The 20,385-nt window shown below is 48.3% G+C and overlaps 7 protein-coding genes across 7 annotated transcripts; 1 reads left to right on the top strand and 6 right to left on the bottom strand.

Moving 5' to 3' along the window:
* Positions 1-438: 438 nt before the first annotated feature.
* On the bottom strand, positions 439-1,048 carry KY384_009073 (uncharacterized protein; the record flags this gene model as incomplete). Its single annotated transcript, XM_044817559.1, has 2 exons — positions 439-739; positions 786-1,048. The coding sequence occupies 2 exons, from the start codon at positions 1,046-1,048 to the stop codon at positions 439-441; spliced, it is 564 nt and encodes a 187-aa protein (XP_044664712.1).
* A 1,697-nt stretch (positions 1,049-2,745) lies between these two features.
* KY384_009072 (uncharacterized protein) lies at positions 2,746-3,716 on the bottom strand (the record flags this gene model as incomplete). Its single annotated transcript, XM_044817558.1, has 3 exons — positions 2,746-3,206; positions 3,288-3,540; positions 3,618-3,716. 3 exons carry the CDS (start codon positions 3,714-3,716, stop codon positions 2,746-2,748), a joined length of 813 nt encoding a protein of 270 aa, XP_044664711.1.
* Positions 3,717-5,168: 1,452 nt separating this feature from the next.
* On the bottom strand, positions 5,169-5,443 carry KY384_009071 (uncharacterized protein; the record flags this gene model as incomplete). Its single annotated transcript, XM_044817557.1, has 2 exons — positions 5,169-5,351; positions 5,408-5,443. The coding sequence occupies 2 exons, from the start codon at positions 5,441-5,443 to the stop codon at positions 5,169-5,171; spliced, it is 219 nt and encodes a 72-aa protein (XP_044664710.1).
* A 1,423-nt stretch (positions 5,444-6,866) lies between these two features.
* KY384_009070 (uncharacterized protein) lies at positions 6,867-8,797 on the bottom strand (the record flags this gene model as incomplete). Its single annotated transcript, XM_044817556.1, has 4 exons — positions 6,867-7,777; positions 7,828-8,533; positions 8,580-8,704; positions 8,758-8,797. The coding sequence occupies 4 exons, from the start codon at positions 8,795-8,797 to the stop codon at positions 6,867-6,869; spliced, it is 1,782 nt and encodes a 593-aa protein (XP_044664709.1).
* Positions 8,798-9,044: 247 nt separating this feature from the next.
* On the bottom strand, positions 9,045-12,066 carry KY384_009069 (uncharacterized protein; the record flags this gene model as incomplete). Its single annotated transcript, XM_044817555.1, has 4 exons — positions 9,045-11,107; positions 11,160-11,388; positions 11,433-11,816; positions 11,866-12,066. The coding sequence occupies 4 exons, from the start codon at positions 12,064-12,066 to the stop codon at positions 9,045-9,047; spliced, it is 2,877 nt and encodes a 958-aa protein (XP_044664708.1).
* A 642-nt stretch (positions 12,067-12,708) lies between these two features.
* On the top strand, positions 12,709-16,223 carry KY384_009068 (uncharacterized protein; the record flags this gene model as incomplete). The annotated part of the gene is made up of 6 exons (XM_044817554.1): positions 12,709-13,077; positions 13,133-13,339; positions 13,400-13,546; positions 13,594-13,793; positions 14,652-15,831; positions 15,888-16,223. 6 exons carry the CDS (start codon positions 12,709-12,711, stop codon positions 16,221-16,223), a joined length of 2,439 nt encoding a protein of 812 aa, XP_044664707.1.
* A 727-nt stretch (positions 16,224-16,950) lies between these two features.
* Positions 16,951-20,385, bottom strand: KY384_009067 (uncharacterized protein; the record flags this gene model as incomplete). The annotated part of the gene is made up of 1 exon (XM_044817553.1): positions 16,951-20,385. One exon carries the CDS (start codon positions 20,383-20,385, stop codon positions 16,951-16,953), a length of 3,435 nt encoding a protein of 1,144 aa, XP_044664706.1.

The following is a 20,385-nucleotide window of genomic DNA, read 5'->3' as shown; positions in this document are numbered from 1 at the left end:
CTCGGTCCGGTATGGAAAACAGCAAAGGTCTTTGGGTGGAAGGCTGTATTAAAAAGGAGATCCACATTCCAAGACTACAAGACTATCTGCCTCGTGCTTCTGGGCTAGATTGAGTTTGTCTTTGCGAATGTCAGACGGAGAATAACGAGTCACTGTGCCACCGAAGATCAGAGGCAATGATGTTTTTGTGGATTTTCCAGTAGATCCATTGCCCAGTATATGACATGTCCACCCCAGCGATATTTGTTAATACATTCGACCCAAATCAAATTGCTGAACACAAGCCTGCAGTCGATGGGCCTTTGAATGGTCAATGCATGCGATCGGTTTGAGAAAGTCTGTAGTGTCGGTGGTGACGAGCTTCAAAATCTCCACTCTCATCGTCGGCAGATGCGCTCGTGAGACCCCAATATAGTCAGCTTTTGGCCTGGAAACCCTTTAAAGTTCTTCGTGGATGAGATTTTGAACTTGCTGCTTTTCCGCCACTTTGATATACTCTTCTCCCCTTGGTATTTCTGTGTCATGAGTCCAAAAGAACCGGTGTATACCCTCCGACTCGTCGTTTCCGAATCGAATCATGTAATACGTGGCTGGTTGCAGGACAACCCTCCCTCGGCTTACCAATTCGTTTCGACTTTGGAGCCAGGAGAAAGTGTCCCCGCTAACATGTTCCATAGGAAATAATTCGTCTTGACGACCCCCGAAAAGCAGTACGAGCTTGTCTCCATGTTGGGCAATCCTGATAAAAAACATGTTTTGCCTCGTTCACAAACGTTCCTACGTACGTTTCTAACTTCTGTGACGGAGGCTCAAAGCCTTTTTCATTCCGTATGTCCGCCGCGATACGGGCGTGCCATCCCAGCTCTGCCTCCGCAGTCCGCTTCATCCAAGAGACACTGTCAACTTTCTCAGGAAAGTCAAACAGAGTCTGAGTCAACAATTGCGTCGTCCAATCGGTCCAATCGCATAAAGGTGTTGTATTAGTGAGGACGACGATCGCACTTTCGCTCTCGGGAAACAAAATCGCGGCAGCAAAACTTCCTGGCATAGTTCCATAGTGTGCTATGATTAGTCTCGATTCTGCACCCTGGCCGATAACAGGTTGTTCTCCGAGAAGGCTGTTGTTGGTACTGATTTTGCACATCTGATTTGGAAGTTGCGTGCGCATCCATGATTTTCTTTTCCGACTTCTTTTTACTGTTTTAAGATGTCTTGAGAGTAATCACACAATGCTTATTTCTAAGACATGCTCCCGAAACACAGATATGCTCTATCTAACTACCTAAACAAGGTAATAGGACTCCGAAAAGCTAGTCCCAGCCCATGCCGTATGAAGATTCGTACATGCTTTTACCAGGGAATGGCATGTGGGCTGAGAACGTGTCTATCAGGGATTGAAAAGGACTGTCGGGTGTAGCCCCCTGATTACTGTTGAACTGCGCAATACTTGCTTTGAGAATTGCCTGGTAGAGGATCATCAGGTCATCTATGCAGCTTACCACGCCGCCAGCAGCACCCATCACCGTTTGGCCGGACTGTGAGGTCTTTGGTATCAACACAGGAGTCCTATCGTCATGCACCATATAAGCCTTCGATACATTGTTAAAATGCTCGCGATGTCCAGTGGCATCAGTTCGGTTCAGCTGAAGGGGTTGAAAAAATCTCGAGTGTAGCATAGAATCCCAGCTCTCTCCACGGACCTCTTTACAAACTTGGCTCGCTATTTCATAGCCCCAATTATTGTAAGCAAATTTTCAGCGAAACCCTGATGACATGTGCAGATTATTGATGACCTTTCTGCTTTGCGACGGCGCAAAGATGATGCGGTTGTAGCTCTGGGACCAATTGTTGTACTTTTCTAAGCCTGCACGCATAGATAGGACGTCAAGCAAGGTTGCTTTCTTTCTGAACGCATCTGACTCCGGCTTGTACCATGGCAACAATTCATGGAGCGGTGTTTCCTATTTTAGCTTGCCCTCGTGAACCAAAAGACCCAAGGTTGAGGACACAAGACCCTTAGTCATTGAGCAGATTGAAAACATGGGTTGAGTATCGACAGGAAGCTTATGTTCATGATCCCGATATCCGAAGCTCGCCTTATGAGCAATTTGGCCTTGATGGAGCACGCCATGAGAGAGGCCGACTGCGCCGGACACCGACAGTATCTCTTCGATCACTGGCTTAATACCGACGAAGATTGACGAGTGACGACATTGCGTCTATATCCATAGTTGCCCGTGGCTGAAAGCAGGCCAATGATCTCTCACTGCACCAAGTGGCCCCGACTGGAAGCTACATCCCAGTATAGCGCTTTGGGTCTCTAAACAGTTCAAGCGTGGATTTCGAAATTTCCTATGTGTAGAAGTCGGCCAGGCGTTGACCGATTGCCGGGGGTTCGAAAATATATACCTTGATACCGTTAGCCCACTCAATAACGAACCTGTGCTGGAGCATGCCGAGATCTCTCTCTTTCCAATTGAAGCTCAGAAGCTTCTTGAGCTGTGCGCACGTGTGTCCAGCAAACTTCTGCCAACAACAATGGCCTTCTCGGAAGACGGAAGGTCGATCCACTTCAATCCCGAGATGATGCGGTCGCTCTTTGCGTCGCTCGAAAGCTTTGCTACCTTTTTTATACACAATATCAGAGCTTTAGATAGATGTCAGGCTGCCTTTACAACTAGTAGAATACGCAGCGTACTTCTCATTCGTCGTTGAAGCACCAGACAGATGTTGCTGAATCTCAGCTCAGGTCATCCCTTCTTTCAACCATTCTTGCTCGTCTTGCTCAAGCCACCTAGGATTTGACAAAACTTGCATGAAGGCAGGATTGCCTACGTATCGCAATGAGCCCCGTATGATAGTATGCGCTTCCGGGACATCGTAGAAATCACGGAAAGGGACAAAGTCCCGGTTTGGGTACGCTACGAAATGGTACCCATCCATGACAGGGTAGGAGCCTGCTTTGCTCGTGATCTCGTTAAAAGATATCTTCACAACTGTGCCATCTTTGAGGAAGCGGGCGGAGCTTTGTTGTGAAAGCAATGCTCCTCGCGATGACCAAGAGAACTCTAAGCCCAGAGAATTTGATGCACATTCAGGAGCCGGGAGACTCCCAAAGTACGAGTAGAACTCGAGTATTTTGCCTCCTTTGGCATGGACCTCGTCTATCTTCTTGATGGCATAGCAGTGATCAACTCCAGGATCAACTGTCGTGTGAATTAGCTTGGCAACTCCCATCAGTATGAGAACTTTGAGTCCAGGAAAGCGCTTGGTCTAGTGATACATACCCCCAACTTCGCTCAAAATGGTTATTTCGGCCTCTCGAGCAGGCCCGTCCAGGCTTCTGATAGCCCCTGAGGCGTAGCTGGTCGTGACAACCTGTGTCTTACTCTTGATAGCGGATTTGATCACGTTCGCGTGATGAACGCATGGCACAAGCGAAATGACAATATCGTATTTCGAGATATGTCTGTCGAGGTCGCTGGGAGAGGAATCACCAAGACTGATGGCTTCAGTGTAGGAAAACTGTGGAGCGAGTTTCTCCGCTGGGGCCAAAGTTCGGCATGCTGGATGAGATGAGCTGGTGATGCTTAAAGTGCAATCTCAAACCTACCAACCGTAATCTGATTGTTCGAACTGCAAATGAGGTATTCCGCACAAGGCGGGGCGACCATACCGCCCCCCAGGATCAGCATCCTCTTCAAATGTCCTGACATCGCGATGTCTCCTGACTTCAGAGATCCAAATCATTAGGCCTTGAGAGGAGCATACATCTTGCTAGAACGACAGAAAACCGGGATGAGGAAGATTTCTCGATTTCTGCTTAATTGGAACCCTTGAGCGGTAAAGCAATGCGTGCGAACCTGCAAAAGCACGAGGGAAATACCTTGTGAAGCGACCTACTGAGTGAAATCAGAAAATAGCTAATTCTCACAAAACCGGCCTTTGATACTCGAGCTCTTTGGTAAGGTGTGGAGAAGCGCAACCCAATTCGTCTCGAAGCTTGTCACAACAGCTTTGGGTAGAATGCTTCCGTGTTCCTGCCTTAGTGTTTTTTTGCTTGGACCACTGTAACAAAGACACATTGTAAATTCATCAGTATCCAAGCGAGGATTCTGATCCAAGGCAGTAACGCCTTGAAAGTCAAAATCAAAGTCTAACAGGGAACCACAGTCCAAGTAGGAAAGATGCCTGTCTATGCAAAACTTCAAGCACGCGAGGGTCTTGCAGAATCTGAGGAAAACTTCGATAGGTGCAACACATACAGCATTGTTCTTGACATGAGGTTGAAGTCGAGCAAAGAGATCCGACCGAAATACATCTAGCTATTTAATAAATATTGCGCCGGTCTTGATCGCGCCTCAACTGCCTGTCGTAGTCCGGTCAGAAGCCAGATCACTTAGCGTTATAAATGTCACACGTGGTAAGCGTTCTTGGTGCTAGACGAGGTACGCATCTTACGAAAATTATTGATCTCGTGATTTTTTCAACGTTGATTGCTACACAGTTCTGAACGCGTTTCATGAGTAGACAAGAGATACCCGAGCCGCAAGATTCGATCCTTTCCGCTAAGATAGCTGCGTGACTTTTCGATTTCTCGCCTCCCTTCACGGAGAATCTAAGTAGCCTATGGTGCGAGGTTTCTCACGTCCGTAATAAGTACCAAGAGCTAATGACCAGTCACATATTACTATCAAGCAGGACCCTGAACTAGCCGCAGCGGGACTGAATCTTTTCATTGTCTGTTGATCCGACGGCACAATAACATTCATGGAAGAACCACTGAAACATACGTTTCTCCCTTTGTACGTGCCCGACTCTCATCGCACAATGGCCTTCTTTCACACAGACAAGTTGCCTGGAAATTCGAACAGATCGAACAGTGGGCGAGTCATCAACTCATTTATAGGAGCTAATTGTAGCCGAGGTCATGAATGGCAACTTGTCGTCAATCGTTGCGCTTATTGAAGCTTGTCTCCCGGACAGATGCTTCTATCTCGAACTTAGGGGAGAATATGAGTAATCTCTCCTTAGTGAGATACTGATTTGCATAACTTTGATGGCTAGCTTCAGCGCCGCTTGCGCGATATCAATCAACCAGAGTCCTGTTTCTATCTTTGAACTTGGAAGCGCTTAATCCTTTAAGTTGGCCTTCCATCCGCAAAATCTCACCTATGTAATGCTTTAGCAAACACCACGATCATATAATTGTTCAGTTCCTCACGTTGTTTTCGGTCTCTCACAACGTCAGTCTCGATAATGGTCCAACCAAGGTAAACGACCTGGTAGACAAAGATGGCTCCCAGGAAGACCTTTGCAACTGGCCGGCCGAATTGTTTGTAGAACCCAATCTATGTCAGTCAGTGGGCCATAGACTATTATGAGCAATGAGGCAAGGCTGACGAACATGGGGGGAGGTAGGTGGTGGATGCTTATTGGACATGCTGAGGTGTCAGGAATCAGGCACTATGTTCAGTGATTCTGCTTGAAGTACTTTCAGAGCCCCTCATCTTTGGGACAAGATGCTTACCTCTGCCTAAGAACAGTTAGGCGCGCGGCCTTTAGCCGTGCAGGATCGACGAGAATCCTTGGCATAAAAACCTTAAGATGTAGCTTCCAAGCAATGTTATATTGAAGCCCTACAATGCTTTTAGAGAAGATTGATTCTCTTACAAAGACATCTATAAAGAATTTTTAATTAAACATATTGAAGATGTTCTAAATTTCTACTTTTAGAAGTCTATTAATAAGGATAAAATATAATACCTTAAGCTTAGAATTTTAAAGCTATTTAAAAATTAATCTTAAAAATTAATAGTAGCGTTTAAGTATAGATGAATATATTTCATATACATGAACTTCAATAAAACGCCTTAGAAAGCCTAAAATATTGCTTTAAGGTTGTTTCTTACTTGTTTTCAGGGGGGTGGAAAGGTTTTCATGGCGCTAACTGTTTTGCCAAGCAGGGATGGACTTCGGATTTCCTTTTGATGTCAGGTATCACCTGTGCGTCGAAAGCACCCCGACACAACCCCAAGACCATTGGCATTCCAAAAACGTTGTTTGAAGCTATTCATCTCCACAGTCTCTATGGTAAGATACCTTATGTACCTGGGTCCACAGAAGCTGATCAGCCCCCTGCTTCAGGCACAAACACCCCAGCAACGAAAAGCAAACGAGCGATACGCACGACAGGAAGCAGCTAAGCGAGGCAAACCAGAAAGCGCTGCCAAACGGAAGCAGAAGTTCACACCCCCTATTTCGCCGTTATGGATTGGTGAGTCAGCACCTCATGGCTACCTGACGAACACTCATGATTTTGAGAAGGCTTACTCGTTTTCGTCCTCTGCGGTGGCATTATATTTGAACTCCTTCGTTTATTCTTCTAATTGCACACCCGGACTTTTGACTGTATTATGCAATCTTGCGACATACCACGAATCATCATACACTACGCTTAGACGATACGACCACTGTCCGTTACAAGTGTGCATACGCAAAACCCGAAAGTGAGAAAGCGCATGCTAGCGTTTACACAGCGCCGAAAAAAGATGTTCACTGAAGTCATGCGACGAGATCAAGCCGTGTAAAGACATGTTAGCTACGTCTGGAGAGGCAGTCAACTTTTCGCGAGGTAATTCCTCTCGAGGTTTGATTTCTCACAAAGCTCACCCAAGAGCCCGTTGTGTTTGTAGCCGATGTGCATAGCAATTTCAGTAATTGGCCAGGACTGTTACTTATATAGCCAAAAGGGGGCCTCGGCTGCCAGTACTTTGCCAGCCCCATCTTAGCATTAGCCGAGTCCCAACATCGAATGCTGCTCATTGTTGTCCTAGTAAGTCGGGCTGCCCGAAAGTTGACTTTCTTCAAGGTCCAAGGAGAGAGTAGTCGCTCTCGCTCTCGTTCTCAGTGCTTGTTTCCGAGTCCTGATTGGTCTTCAATAACTCGTGGTTCGTCTTCACATAGCTCTCGTGCGCTCTCGCCGGTGAACCTCCCTTGTCAGCATCTCCAAATTCTAGATCTAGACTTTGTCCGGGTTTGGCGTCCTCGGCAGGCAATTTACCAGAGACCTCTGCATGTTTTTGAAGGCCTGCAAAAACGGCCCTCTCTTTGGCCTGTCTGCGGAGAACCCGCATTCTGTCGTTGAACTCGACTAAACTTACCCGTGTACGAATCCTTTCTTGTTTGGCAGTCTCGAGAGTGCCATTTTCCAAGATCCTAGGCTTCTTCTCATTGACCGGCTTTGTAGCAGTGCGTAATATGTTGGGAACGTCAAGACTTTCTGCGCCATACCACTCTAAACCTCGCTGGCGGACCAAGGTTTCTTTTTCTATTTCTGCATATTCGATGGCTCGGCGGAGCTTCCGACGGAGTTTATGGTTATAGCTGAGGGTCTCAAAGCCGCTGCCCCCGCCCCCATCGATTGCAATAAATTCGCCCGGATTTACCTCTTGGCTATGACGCGCGGTAGGTATATACTCGTCGCTGGCTTGGAGTGGTACATCACCGAGATTCACTCTTTTATTGGAAGCTCTCTGTTCCTTGCCAAGTCTGAAATCTCCTTTCTCGATTGCGTCAAAATCCACATTATTGTCCTTCATGCCTAGCGCCCTGGGCTTGATGTCATCAACACCTTTGGTATTCTCAAAAGTAAAGCCTAAGATCGCACAGCATGCCATGGCTCTCTGTCGCTCAGTTTCACAGATTCTAACAGCAACTTTCTTAGATTCCTCGTCTTCAAGCGCATTTAGTCGTGTTTTCTCGCGCGTGGTTGCTTCTAGTGTGCTCGTCAGCTTGTATACGAAACGAGATCATCGGTAAGGCTACGCTTTATATCCCTCCACTCTTGCTTCAGATCCCTATAAACCCTGCGCTTCTCATCCCTTGCCATACGCCGCTCATCTTTCCCAGACTGCTGCCTAAGACGGAGCGCCTTTCGGGCTGCTGCTTTCTGCTTTTTCTCTCTAAAGATTCTTCGCTCTAACTCGCTGTCATCTAAATCCCAAAGGCCCAGGTAATTCTCTTCGTCTTCAAATAGTGAGATAGTGTTCGGGATGAGTGGCTTTGGTGGGGGAGGTCTGGGTTCGTGTCTAGCTAGCTTCTTGACTTGACTCTTACTGCGGCCGGGTACCCGCAGTCTGCGTTCAATCTCAATTTGGGCCAGTCGATCTGGGTCCATGCTATTACCGCAAGCTTCATACCTCTTTGCGGACGCCGAAGTAATCTGCTGCGCTTCTTCGGGTGGCCGTTTGTCAACATGTTGCGTGGCGCCATTGATCGCTGTGTCCTGCTCTCTGGCCGCATTTGCAGCCACCCTTTCTCTGCGCCGTTTCAGAGCTTCTTCAGTAATCACTGACCCATCTTCCAGGGTCACAACCGGGCTCACATTGAACATGAGGCCACTGGGATCGTGAACAGCCGCCAGTCGCTGTGCTTGTTTGACGGCTTGTTGCCATATGTTGCGCCGTTCCCATTCGATTTCTCGCATCCGGTTGCGATCAGCATTCTTGTTGTATTTGTCGGGGTTCCTTGTCTGGCGACCGTTAGCCCAATCCTGCAAGATCTTGCGGGGTTCGAACCATGCGACGCAGTATTGTGGCATTGAGCTTTCTCTGCTTCTTCTCATCCGCCTTTCGGTTTCTCTTCTCCCTTCGTGCTGCTATACGATATTCCTTGTTGCTCTGTTTCCTGAGCCATTCCTGGTCTAATATAGAATTATCAGCGCAGATTTCATAAATCAGTAAGGGATGAGCAGACCTTGCGACTGAGCAATTGAGTATGACGGGTAGTCGTCCATATTGGGGATTCGATGCCGCAAGAGGGTGGTCCGGAGGAACAAAACCCCCAGACTAATTAGGAAATGCACGGGTTATTCTCAGTTTTCCACAGGTTTCATGCACATTCGAGTATTGAAATAAGACTATTCCTAATTGTAAGTTTGCTCGGGTGAACTACTAAATAAGTTTTGAAGCTAAGGCACATTAAGGTGCGCTATCCGGGCTCCCCTCGGCCCATCCCGCTGTATTGACGACGGGACCTCAATCTCAATGTAGCATGTCTGGGGGCCTCTTCTTCTTCTTCTTCCGCTTTGTTGTTGCTCCCTCATCCGTGGCTGCTAAATTTTGAACCTCTTGAGTTGCGATCGTCTTCGTCGGTCGTCTTTTCTTCTTTTTGACTAGTGTTCCTTCAGTGGGTGCTCCGTCAGTAGCTTGTACCGTCTCGACGGCGCGCTGCATTTCTAAGCGCAGATGCTCAACTTCAGCAAGCGCTTTCGCCATTTCTTCGTCATCAGCCTCTACTCTTCCAGATAACTGGGGCTCCCCATTATCGTCACTTGCATCTAGTTGCAGGCTTTTGAGCTCACTCGAATCTACACCCAACACAGCCTTCCGTCTCCGCGTCGACTTCCGAAGTGATGGACTTTCTGAGACAAGCATAGCCGTTCCCGTATCTTGTGGAGCTGACATATCGTGTCCAATGGTGACATCTTGCAATATGTGGGACTTCTTTGGCCGCTTCTTTATGCTCCTCTTGGGATCAGTATCAGATAAAGTCAGTGATACCTGTTGGGACCCAAGATCTAGGTCCATGATCGGAATAGCATCGATGTCAACATCTTCACCATTGGATCTTTGCAGGGTCTGATGGAACGGCGACAACGTATCCGACACTGCTTCGTCTGCTCCAATGTAGAATGGATCATCCTTGTTTCGATGGTGCCGCTCGAGCCGCCTGCGTGTCACAACCTCTCCATCGGTAGCTGGCTCATCCATTTGCTGGTATGAGATAGAGGGCACATTTGAGGATGGCGCTGCGTCGAGTGCAGGGAAAGCAGGGGTCTTCAATATAGGGCGATCATTATAGAATGACGAGAACTCACATGTCTCCGGAGCACTAGCTAAATTATGTGTGCCGCCTAGCAAAAAGTTCGATAAATTAAAATTAATCGGAATGCTCCAGTCGAAGTCTGACGGGATTGGCACCTTCCTTTGGGCTGTAGGGGCGACGGGATTGAGCCCGTAATCCGAGAACAAGGTTGGCAACGCCTTTGTTAGAAGGAGGGGCGCTTGATTGGAACCATCTTCTTCATAGCTGATGGCCTGCAACCCAACTTTGAACAGTTCCAGGAATTGGACAGCCCGTTCTTGCACGTCGAGATTTGAGTTTTTCGAAAGAGGCTCAAGAAAGTTTACGATTCGAGTCATCTGCAAGCGAGTCATTGTTCTGCGCTCACCATCCCAAACCAGAATATCGTTAGACATCAAGTATGCGAATACCTTGGGGATCGCTTGCAAATATGAACATATTACCCCCGATGGAAAGGATATCATGGTAGGGTGTAGTAGTGCATTGAGTATCATGCTTGCGTCCGAGTGATCCCTTACATACTCTCCAGCGATCCACGCCGCCGGCACTAGGATGCTTTTTCCCACCGAAACGTGGCTAAGACTTGATTCGCCAATATGGGCGGATGTTAGGAGTGAAACCGCCGCCTCTACTGCGTTTGGTCTGACATCAACAACTCTGACTGCGACATTTTGTAGCTGTCTTCCAATGGCCTGGAAGATGTCCTGATCTTTTTGGGGCAGGTTCGAAGCCTGTTTGGCCGTGCCTGAATTTGCGCTTAAAGCAAAGCCACTTGGTGCTACTTTGAAAAGCCGTAAGAGAAGAGTCACATACCACTCGAAGTCTAGCATGTTGCTGTATGTATCATGAGAGCACATCTCTAGTATGTGCCGAATGATCATTGTTCTATGCTCTGTAGGAAGAGCTTGCTGCTCGCCTCTTGAACTGTCGTCTATCCTAAGAGGCTCTGTCGGATCTTCTTCGTCTGAGTCTGCAGTAGGCTCGACATCCGTTTGAAGCCATTCATTATGCTGTTGACTTCGTTTTGAGTACGGCGCTTCTTGAAGTTGTTTCATGAGCCTTTCGATCATTGGCATAAGATTCTCGCTACTTATGATCTTAGCACTCAGATCCAATGCTTTTAAACGAATAGAAATATCGGGATCATCAATGCAGCTCATTATCACATCCTCTTGCATTGCGACAAGATGGGGATGTGATGCCACGATTTTCGAAAACGCGAGAAGAGCAACATATCGAACTATTTCGCAAATCAGTTTAGCCTACAGGAGCACTGTGCAGAATACTCATACGATTTGGATCTCCATCGATGATGATCATGCCGCGAAGCTTGCTGACGCAGAGCGAGGCCATTTCTTCCCCTTCTCGAACCCCTTCTGTGCCTTCTAGAATCCCACCCTGGATGATGCCATTGATACATTCGTATAAAAGTGACATCGCGGGGGTTGTGCGAATGAGATTGGTTAATGGTGGTAATAGTTTTTTAATCAGCCGTGGTTCCAGTGGGGTCAGCGACGCAAACTGGCCAAGTCAGCACCTTATATACAAAGCTCTGGATTGCGAACCAATTTGATGATTTTAATTGACATCCAATTGTTACCTCCATCAACGAGTAGCTCGAAGAGCTTAGGAGCAAGAGAGAGGAAATCCTTCGGTCTCCGCCAGCCAAGCTCACAAATTACGTTGACGATTGCCGCAGTCACACTGGAGTCCTCTTCAACATCCATTAGACGATCCTTGATCTTCGGCCAAGCCAACTTGAGCGAATCTGGATAGACTAATGCTAAGCGGTACAGAGTTGCAACCGCCTTTTTGCGAATGTTGGGGCTCGAATGCGAGAGTCTGGGATTGATATCAGACAAAAGTGAAAGCGCCAGGGAAGAGCTAATAATGTGAGGTAAAGAAATTAAGGGAAGGGAGACAGTGGGTGGCAGAGATGCGGCAACATCCTGAAAATAGATCAGTCAATGTCAAGCCGCGATGATCCTCAAGAAGCACCTTCTTCAATAGATTGGTTGCCAGCATCAATACTTCAGTATCTGGACGGAAACTTTGAACAGCGGCCAAATAGCCCACTCTCTTTTGCAGATATTTTTGGCTTGACATAACCTCGAGAACATGAAATGATGCCCACGACATGTCATTCCCAAACATCTCGAGGTAAATCAACTTTAAGAGGGCTGTGGCCTTCAAATCCATGTCTGCTCCTTTGATTTCGGCTCTGCATTCTCGCAAACTATGTTGTATGTATTCCTTTTCATTGCCTTTGTGGTTTCGTAATCCTCGAATGAGGTCGTACAGCGATTTTTCGAACCTGCCTGCGTTAGCAATGGCTAGCAGACGAGTTGCCTAGGGCTTGCATGTTGAAATTGATGAAACCCCGAGCTAATTATTGAGGACTGCAGAGTTCCTAGTTCTCTTTGTTCACCAGGAGGTGAGGACTGCTGATGGACAGTGGATTACCATGCCGTCGCGGACAATCGAAGCTCGGTCGCAAGCTTCGGCGCGCAAGATCCTGCATTGGATGCACGATATCAGCCTCCACATTAAATGCAAGTCACTTGTCATAGAGTCGGATTTGCACACTACAACTTATAGACGCAACTCCTTGATCGTTGAAACGTCTGGTGAGTAGTTGCCCCATCGGTACCCGGCGCCGCTGCTGCGGACGGGAAGTATAGCAGCATGATCCAAAGCCTTACTACGAGCGACTCTCATACTAGCATTTTAGCTTAGGAGTGGAGTCACGACGACCTTGGAGACTTTTAAAAGTACGCAGACAGGGGTTGCATAGGAAAATAAATCTTCTTCGTCCAAGTGGCCGTTTTGCGGGGTGGGAACATGGATTATAATTCGCCCCTTCGACACACCCACGCACTCGCTTTGGCGTCATCCCAGCAGACGTCCCAATTTTTGCGCCAAAATGCGTCCGTCGGCGCATCGAGAATACCAATCCCATTCTTCGCAAGTCCTGAATCTACAGAAATTTGGATGGAGCATGAAAAGCTACTTCTTTCATGTCTCCGGACTGGCGACGACAAAGCCGCATTCCTCTGCCTGGAGAAGCTCATCTCTCGTTTTGGGTCTACAAATGAAAAGGTCATGGGTTTAAGAGGCTTATATCAGGAAGCAGTCGCAGAAGATGAGGCAGCATTGGAAAGGGTTCGGCAGGAGTATGACGAAATTCTGGCAACGAACCCAACGAACATTGTACGCCTGTTCAAGCGAACTTGCATGAGAGACCGCTGACCTTACATCACACAAGCCAATCACCAAACGCAGGATTGCTCTACTGCGTTCCCTCAACCGCCCAAGTGAGGCAGTCGACAGCCTGACAGAGCTACTCGAATTCAGTCCCACAGATATAGAAGCTTGGAGTGAGCTTGCCGACCTCTATATCTCGCAAGGGCTTTTCTCTCAAGCTATCTATTGCCTTGAAGAGGTACTTCTGTTAGCTCCCAACGCGTGGAATGTATGTCGAACTTGAATTGTTCAATAAATCCCCAATGTTGACGCCTTTGTGACTGGCTAGCTTCAAGCACGCTTGGGTGAAGCTCTTTCAATGCTAGCCTTCAGCAACAATGACGATCGGGCTACGCTCACGGAGTCTCTACGCCGATTTTGTCGAAGCGTAGAGCTCTGTGACGGCTACGTTCGCGGATATTATGGAGTAAAGTTGGTAAGTAAAGACTTCACTTCGGAACACCTGTGCTCAATTGCTTCTAGGTGACGAACAAACTTCTGTCCGGTCTTGATGCGAGTCCATCTATTTCGTCCCCGCCTACGGAGACTCTTCGGAGGCTGAACGAAACGGCCACTCTCGAGCTGACGGGGACGGTCCGACGTGGTACGGTTACAGGCTATGACCGTGCTGAAGTTGCGGCCGTCCGAGCGCTTCTCGACGAGAAGACCAAATCAAAGGTCAGGTAATACTCACCTGCACTTAGGCTATGCTTTAAGGACACTGGATCACGTACGTAAAGGTGCTGAGAAGCGACGATAGCTTCTACACATGAACGTTCGTGCTGAAGCTTGCACGAAATGCGATTTCCACTGAGTACGCGCGGCAATTGCCGTTCAGCAAAGCTGCAAAAGCACGTAACAAATCAGAGGAAGACGGGTATAAACACCCATTAACCTGGGCAGTCATGCGATTGAAGAAGTCATGATCTCCCTTCGTGAGCACACTCCTGGGTTGGGAGGACAGCATCACTACGTATCGTAGACATATTTAGAAAGCCGTGACACCGGCCGCGAAAGATGCGCGCACGTGAATACTTCCTGCAGGGCTATCATGGGCCGCAGCTGAATGTACCTTCGTACCGCTATTAGCAAAATCCCACTTCGCCTGCGCAGATCTTAAGTTGAGCGCACGAATTTACGTCTTTTTAATAGACACAACCCTGATCATGTTAGGTATCAATTGAAAACTTTACCTCGACAACAGCCTCCTAGGGTAGCAGAGGCCGCGGTCGCCTTACTCGTTGGCTGCTAATACAACATACATGACCTCATGTTTAGAAATCTTCACATTTGGGATTGTATCACTCCACACAGATTTCTCCTCAACCAGTAGCGCGGTTGCTTAGAGTAGCAGACCCAGCGACTGAGTTTATAGCACACCCAACTCGCGTCCCGATCTGGGGCATCTGAGAGAATCAAGCGATTGAAACGTGTAATCTGTGAACGAAGTTGGATCTCATGCCGTGAGCCCATCCTAATACGATGTTCTATTATTGTGACTTTGTTGCCAAGGCGACCCTCTAACTCTGATTTCCTGTCAGGTACAATATCATTATCGATCATACAACTACCGATCGAGGCGACCAGTCTTCCCGCTCCTCCTCCTTCGGCGACGACGGCGAAAGCTCTGGGGACACCGGCGTGCATTTATCAAACTCTCATTCGCCACATTCTCCCCACTCTGCAGTTGATAGCCACGACCCAAACGAAGAAGGCAGCTGGGTTGTATACCCTGACGAAATCGGACCCTCCGACTCTGCCTCACGTCCTCATACATCGAATCGCGAACGTCCAATTGTTGAGGCTCCTCAGCCAGAGGAAGCTGCCCGCCGCCCTCAATATCGGCGGCGTATTACAAACGAGCGGGTACGAAACGCCCCTCATAGGGCTCGACGATCTCCACCACCGACAGAATCGGAGACCGTGGACTCCCACGACGATTGGCAGGCCTATGGCCGTGGCCCCTCACACCACTATGGTCGGCCATATACACACTACTCTTCGGGTTACGCTCCGTCACATTATCAAAGCTATCCACAGCAGAGTTTGGTTCCCGTCGGCCAACAGCAGGTGGTACCCTATGGCTTTGCACCTTACCAGGCCTCCCCAGGAGTGCCAGCGCCTAACTACTTTGCACAGCAGCCACATCATGGAGCTCCACCCATGATCGCCTCACCAGGAGCTCAACCATACAGCCCTTCTGCCGCACCTTACTACCACTATCCGCCTCAAGGCTACCCTATGCCTCAGCAGATGCCCTCTCACCCAATATATCCACAGTTTTACCCTGTACCTTCACCCGCCCCCGTGAACACACCTCCTCCTTCCTCCGAAACTTCGAACAAGGACGATGAAAAGTTTGCGCGACTTGAGAAGATGTTATTGGACCAGAAGGAGGAAGCCGCCTCGAAAGAGGCGGCTATAGCAAAAGCCGCCGCAGACAAGGCCGCGCAAGAAGAAGCAGACGCCAAAAAAGCGGCAGAGATCAAGGTCGCCACAGAAGCAGCAGCTGCTGCTGCAAAAGAAGAGGCCGAAAAAGAGCACCAAGCCGCAGAGGAGAAGAAGGCTGCTGAGGCCAAAGCGGCTGCCGAAGCTGATGCAGCTGCTGCAGCGGCAGCGGCGGCAGCTGCACCTCCAAAGGAAAAAGATAAGCCTATTAAGTTTCGAGATGCTGTAGGCCGCAAATTCAGTTTTCCGTTCCACCTTTGCGCCACCTGGTCGGTAAGTTCTACGGACACACGATTGAGTCTGCTCTATAGCTGATGTTGCGTGTCAAGGGTATGGAATTTCTCATCAAGGAAGCATTCATGCACATTGAGGGACTTGGACCTCATGTTGCTGAAGGTCATTACGACCTTTTGGGGCCGCACGGGGAAATCATCATGCCGCACGTCTGGGAGACTGTCGTCGAGCCCGACTGGACCGTTACCATGCACATGTGGCCCATGACCGAAGAGAAGGAAGAGGAAGCTCCAGCGGAGGCCGTTGCTGATGAAATTGTTGCTGTCGAAGATGAAGGTGTGCCTCCCCCACCACCTCCTGCACCGATCGCGCCCGGAAGTGCGCTCACTGAGGGTGTGCCAACCCTTAAAGGTGCCGTCTATAAAATATAGAGGCTAACGACGTTTTAGAGGAGAAAAAGCCCAAGAAAAAACCCCCTCCACCTTCCGGCTTTATGTTTTGGACTGCAGGGAAGAAGACAAAGAAGGGTAAGGGTAAGAAGAAGTAGACGTTTTGCTGCAGGTAAGTCTCGTGAAAGCGTTCCCTTCTCATCACCAACATCTAATGTTAGATCCTTCACCCTCTCCGTCCGCAGCGCTCCAGTCTCAATCGTTACGCGACGGATATGAATGATGTTTTAATGACGGGCACGACTTTTTGGGAATTAGCTTCATTTAGGGACAACATCATCTGGGTTTTTGATGTTTTTCAATTCTTCCATCCGTATTAGCGAGCATGTATGCCCGGTGCATTTGTGGGGCTTCTGAGATGGTGGTCGGGGAAACCCTGATGCTTCTATGAGATACCACAGTACGCAATTTTGCAAGTTTATGATGTGTTACAAGGGACCGGGTTGACGTGGCTAAGGTCACCTGACTGTCCTTCTAAGGCAGATTGCAAAATGAAATCTTTGAACATTTCTGCCACAGATCCTATTAGAGACCCAACAATATATTGCTGATCTTAGTGAGCAGAGGTTCTGTTCACCATTTTTAGTGAACCGTGGCAGCGAATCCTGATCGAGAATCCCCTTGAGCGAGGACAGTAATTGCTATTATTATGCTGCGCTGAGTACGCGGCATCACATCAAGCTTAGGACTATCGCGGACCGTGGCAACCCTATGTTCTACGCTGCGGCTGTAAAGAAGGAATGCCCTTGACTCCTCCGCCATCATCTTCGTCCAGTAAACCTGCTGTCAATTCGCGATCTGCCGGAAGACTCCTCGGTGGCAAGGGTGGGCCGTTCGATCCAATTGACTTTGGTGATCCTAACCGCTTCTTGCCAATAGCTACACTGCTGGTTTCGGGAGTAAATGTCTGTATGTCTTTATCAATGACATTAGATCGGTCGATAGGCGCCTCGATTTCTCCCTCCGTTGGTAATTTAATTGATCTGAGAATATCATCATCATGACTCTTTTTGTTGCTTACAAGCTCCGGTTCACCATTGCTTGAAAGTGATTCTGGTTTCTGAGGGATTGGTGGTGCCGGTTTCCGGAATACGGGTGGTGCAGTTGTTGCCGGCCTGTTAGTGTTTGGGCGTCCTTTCGATACAAGCACCCAATCTGACTCAGTAGCCTCAATGAAAGGATTGGCAGGTCGGTCCTTATTGAGCTCGTACATCTCTCCAGGAGCTTTGAGCTGCGACCGCGCTGGGAGGCTATTGTCGAGCCACCATTTTTGGCGGTCAGAACTGGCTGGCGGCAATTCTGGAGCAATTGGTTCATACCCCATCATGTCCTCAGCAAACCCATCTCCCTTGAGACCAGCCGTCGCATCACCAATTTCGGCCTTCCTCTTGGTGTATATCTCATGGCTCAGTTGTTCCTTTCTCACCTCATGTACGACATCTACTGTGCATTCAAACGTCGCATAAACAGGTCGATGATCCGAGAAGCGAAGCGGAGCTGCGATGTAATTGATCTGCTTGAGATTTTCCCCTTTACGTAACACTCGATCGCACCATGCCGGTATGCGGGCTTTCTCGGACGAGTCATAGTTATCGCTTGCAATATCGAATTTGTAAGTCGGCAAAAATGTAATTCGAGACTCAGAGTAATGAGGGAAGGTCCGACCAGCAACCATTTGCAAATTGAGCTGATCATTCTTATATAAACTGTCAAGATCACCGAGTTTTACAAGATGTCGAACCTTTTCGTCGCCCAACCCAATTCGATAATTGAAGTCTCCAGCCCAAATTATTGTATCGTGGTCTTCTATCGAGCGATTTCGCAGAAAGTGTAAACCGTGACTGATCGTTCGATAGTCGTGATTTCGTTCTTCAAAGTTGGCAAAACCCGCCGCCAGGTGTGCAGTCACAAAGCAGAGGCGAGTGCTTGCGAAATCCATTCTGATTGCCACAGCTCCTTTGTTCCCTGCCATACCTGACAAACCTGTCTTCTTAGTGCTACCTTCCACATTCTTGATCCTACTCAGAGCACTAGTCTTAACGAAAACCATAAGAGCTGCACCAACGAGCTGACCAGTGCGCAGGAGTACGTAACCCTCCAGTAAGTCTTTGTTGATGGTCTGTTTGACTGCCTGTTCCCAACCCTGTAGCCTGACAGGGTCTGTCGACATGATTTGCTGCGGACTGAGCTCGACAATCTCTTGAAGACCTACTACTACAATATCGGGTCGCTGTCGTGACCAGTTGGGTTGAGGGCATAGCCATGATGACAAATCTTGCTGCAAACCAGTAGTCTTACCGTTCACGTTCAAAGTGCCAACCCAAATTTGGATATTCTCAGAATTGGAAAACTCGTGGACTCTGCGATTTAGCTCAGAGTTCACGTAGTCTGTAATGGGGTCGTAAAGATAAACTGGAGACTGGTCCACTAATCGGCCAAGCAGCATATCAATCGTGTTTTGCTTGCCTTTATCGACGAAATTGTTGACATAAAGCCTCGTGGCCGACTTTCGTGCGTCCGCTATGGCTCCTGCTATGCTCATTTTTCCGTGGCGGGTAAATGAAGATTTAAGAGCACCCGTACCGGCATAAATCTTGGACAAGGCGTCTCCGTTATCTGCCCATACAATGGAATGTCGACCCCAGTAATCTGGAGAGATAGACTCCCTTCGGTGCTTAAAGAAAAGCTCCAGTGCCATTTGCGAAAGGATAGTCTGGATTAGGTTCGTGCGGTCAAGGCAGTCTAGGCAATTCGTGCGGAACACCCCATCTTGCTGGAACATGATCATTGAATTGCTAGACCTCGATGACTTTTCATTTGATTGTACATCTTCACAAAGGAAAAATCCAAAAGATTCAGCTGCATGCTGCACAAGATATTTGACCGCACCTGCGGACTCATAGCCCCCACCTCGAGTCTCCGCGTGAAAGTCAAATTGCACGTCTAGTAGACGATTCTCCGATGGCGTACCCACGTGGACGACATCATTAAGTGGACTATGCTGGATGTGATACTTGTATCTAGCCGTCAACTCAGCTTCCCCGGGTTTGGATTCACTCAACAAGTTTAGAATGCTGATGACTCCGTAATCAGTCTCTAAAGATTCGAAATGCTTGTCAAAAGCTGGCTGAGTTGCTTCAGGAGAACGCGTCACCTGAATTTTGTGCTGGCCGGGGAGGAGGCCTGGAGCTTGTTCCCAAAAGAGGGGTACAGAACCTCGCACCTGGGCGTATGAGAAGCAGAGTCCAGTGGGATGCCAAAGAATTGTTTCGGTCTCCACAAAGTTCGCTGCGTTGCCTTCGTCATCAATGCCTCGAGAATTGAATCTCGTTCCTGCCCGACGACAGGATAATCTAGAGATAAGCGTAAGGGTAGCCGGCAAGTTAGGTCTTGTTCCTCTCGTGGCGGATGCTGGCACCGTGACAGTAGATACGAAGCCTCTAATTGCTGAAGTTAAGATACGTGACTTATCCAGTAACACCCTCTCTCCTTTGGAAAGTCGGGCTCTAAACTTAATAAGTGGCTCAATCATATATGCATTCCACAAGAAACCTTCATCTAGGCTTTCCACGTCGAAGGCTGATTCTTCGGAGATTCTGCTCTGCAGTCGATTGGTAAGGTCAAAATCAACACTATAGTAGAATGTGCCACTGCTGAGCATCCTGCTGAGTTCATGGCAAGGATGCTCAAAGGACGGATCATCCCCATACGTCCCACGATGATGGCCATGCGATGGGAATGTCTCAGCAGTATATGGATTAAAATCCTGCCGGTAGTCGAGATCGTAGTTGCTGTTGGTTAAACAGTAGAATTCGACGGAGTGTATCTTATGTACTGTTTCGTAAGGCCTAACTTTGGCAACTTGAGCTGCTTCAGTGATGACACAGAGGAATAAGTCTTGCCCAATATTGATGAGACCAAGAGTCCCATGAATCCCTGATGGCCTGAGCACGCGATACTCGGACAGATCTGCATTGTTGGAGAATTCTACCATGCATTTAGAGACTGTCTTCGCTGGGGGATACGGATTCGACTGCGCATGGACGCTTGGAGACATGCCATGTTGGAAGATGAGAGCGTGTGTACTGGTTATGATCGCAAGTGTACGAACAGGTTGATCTCGTACTAAGAGCCTTAGAGACAT

The sequence above is a fragment of the Bacidia gigantensis genome (assembly GCF_019456465.1).
Source record: "Bacidia gigantensis strain McMullin 20006 chromosome Unknown scaffold_268, whole genome shotgun sequence".
NCBI lineage: Eukaryota > Fungi > Ascomycota > Lecanoromycetes > Lecanorales > Ramalinaceae > Bacidia > Bacidia gigantensis.
Note: the sequence above shows the minus strand (reverse complement) of the source record. Positions and strands in the feature narration are given on the sequence as shown.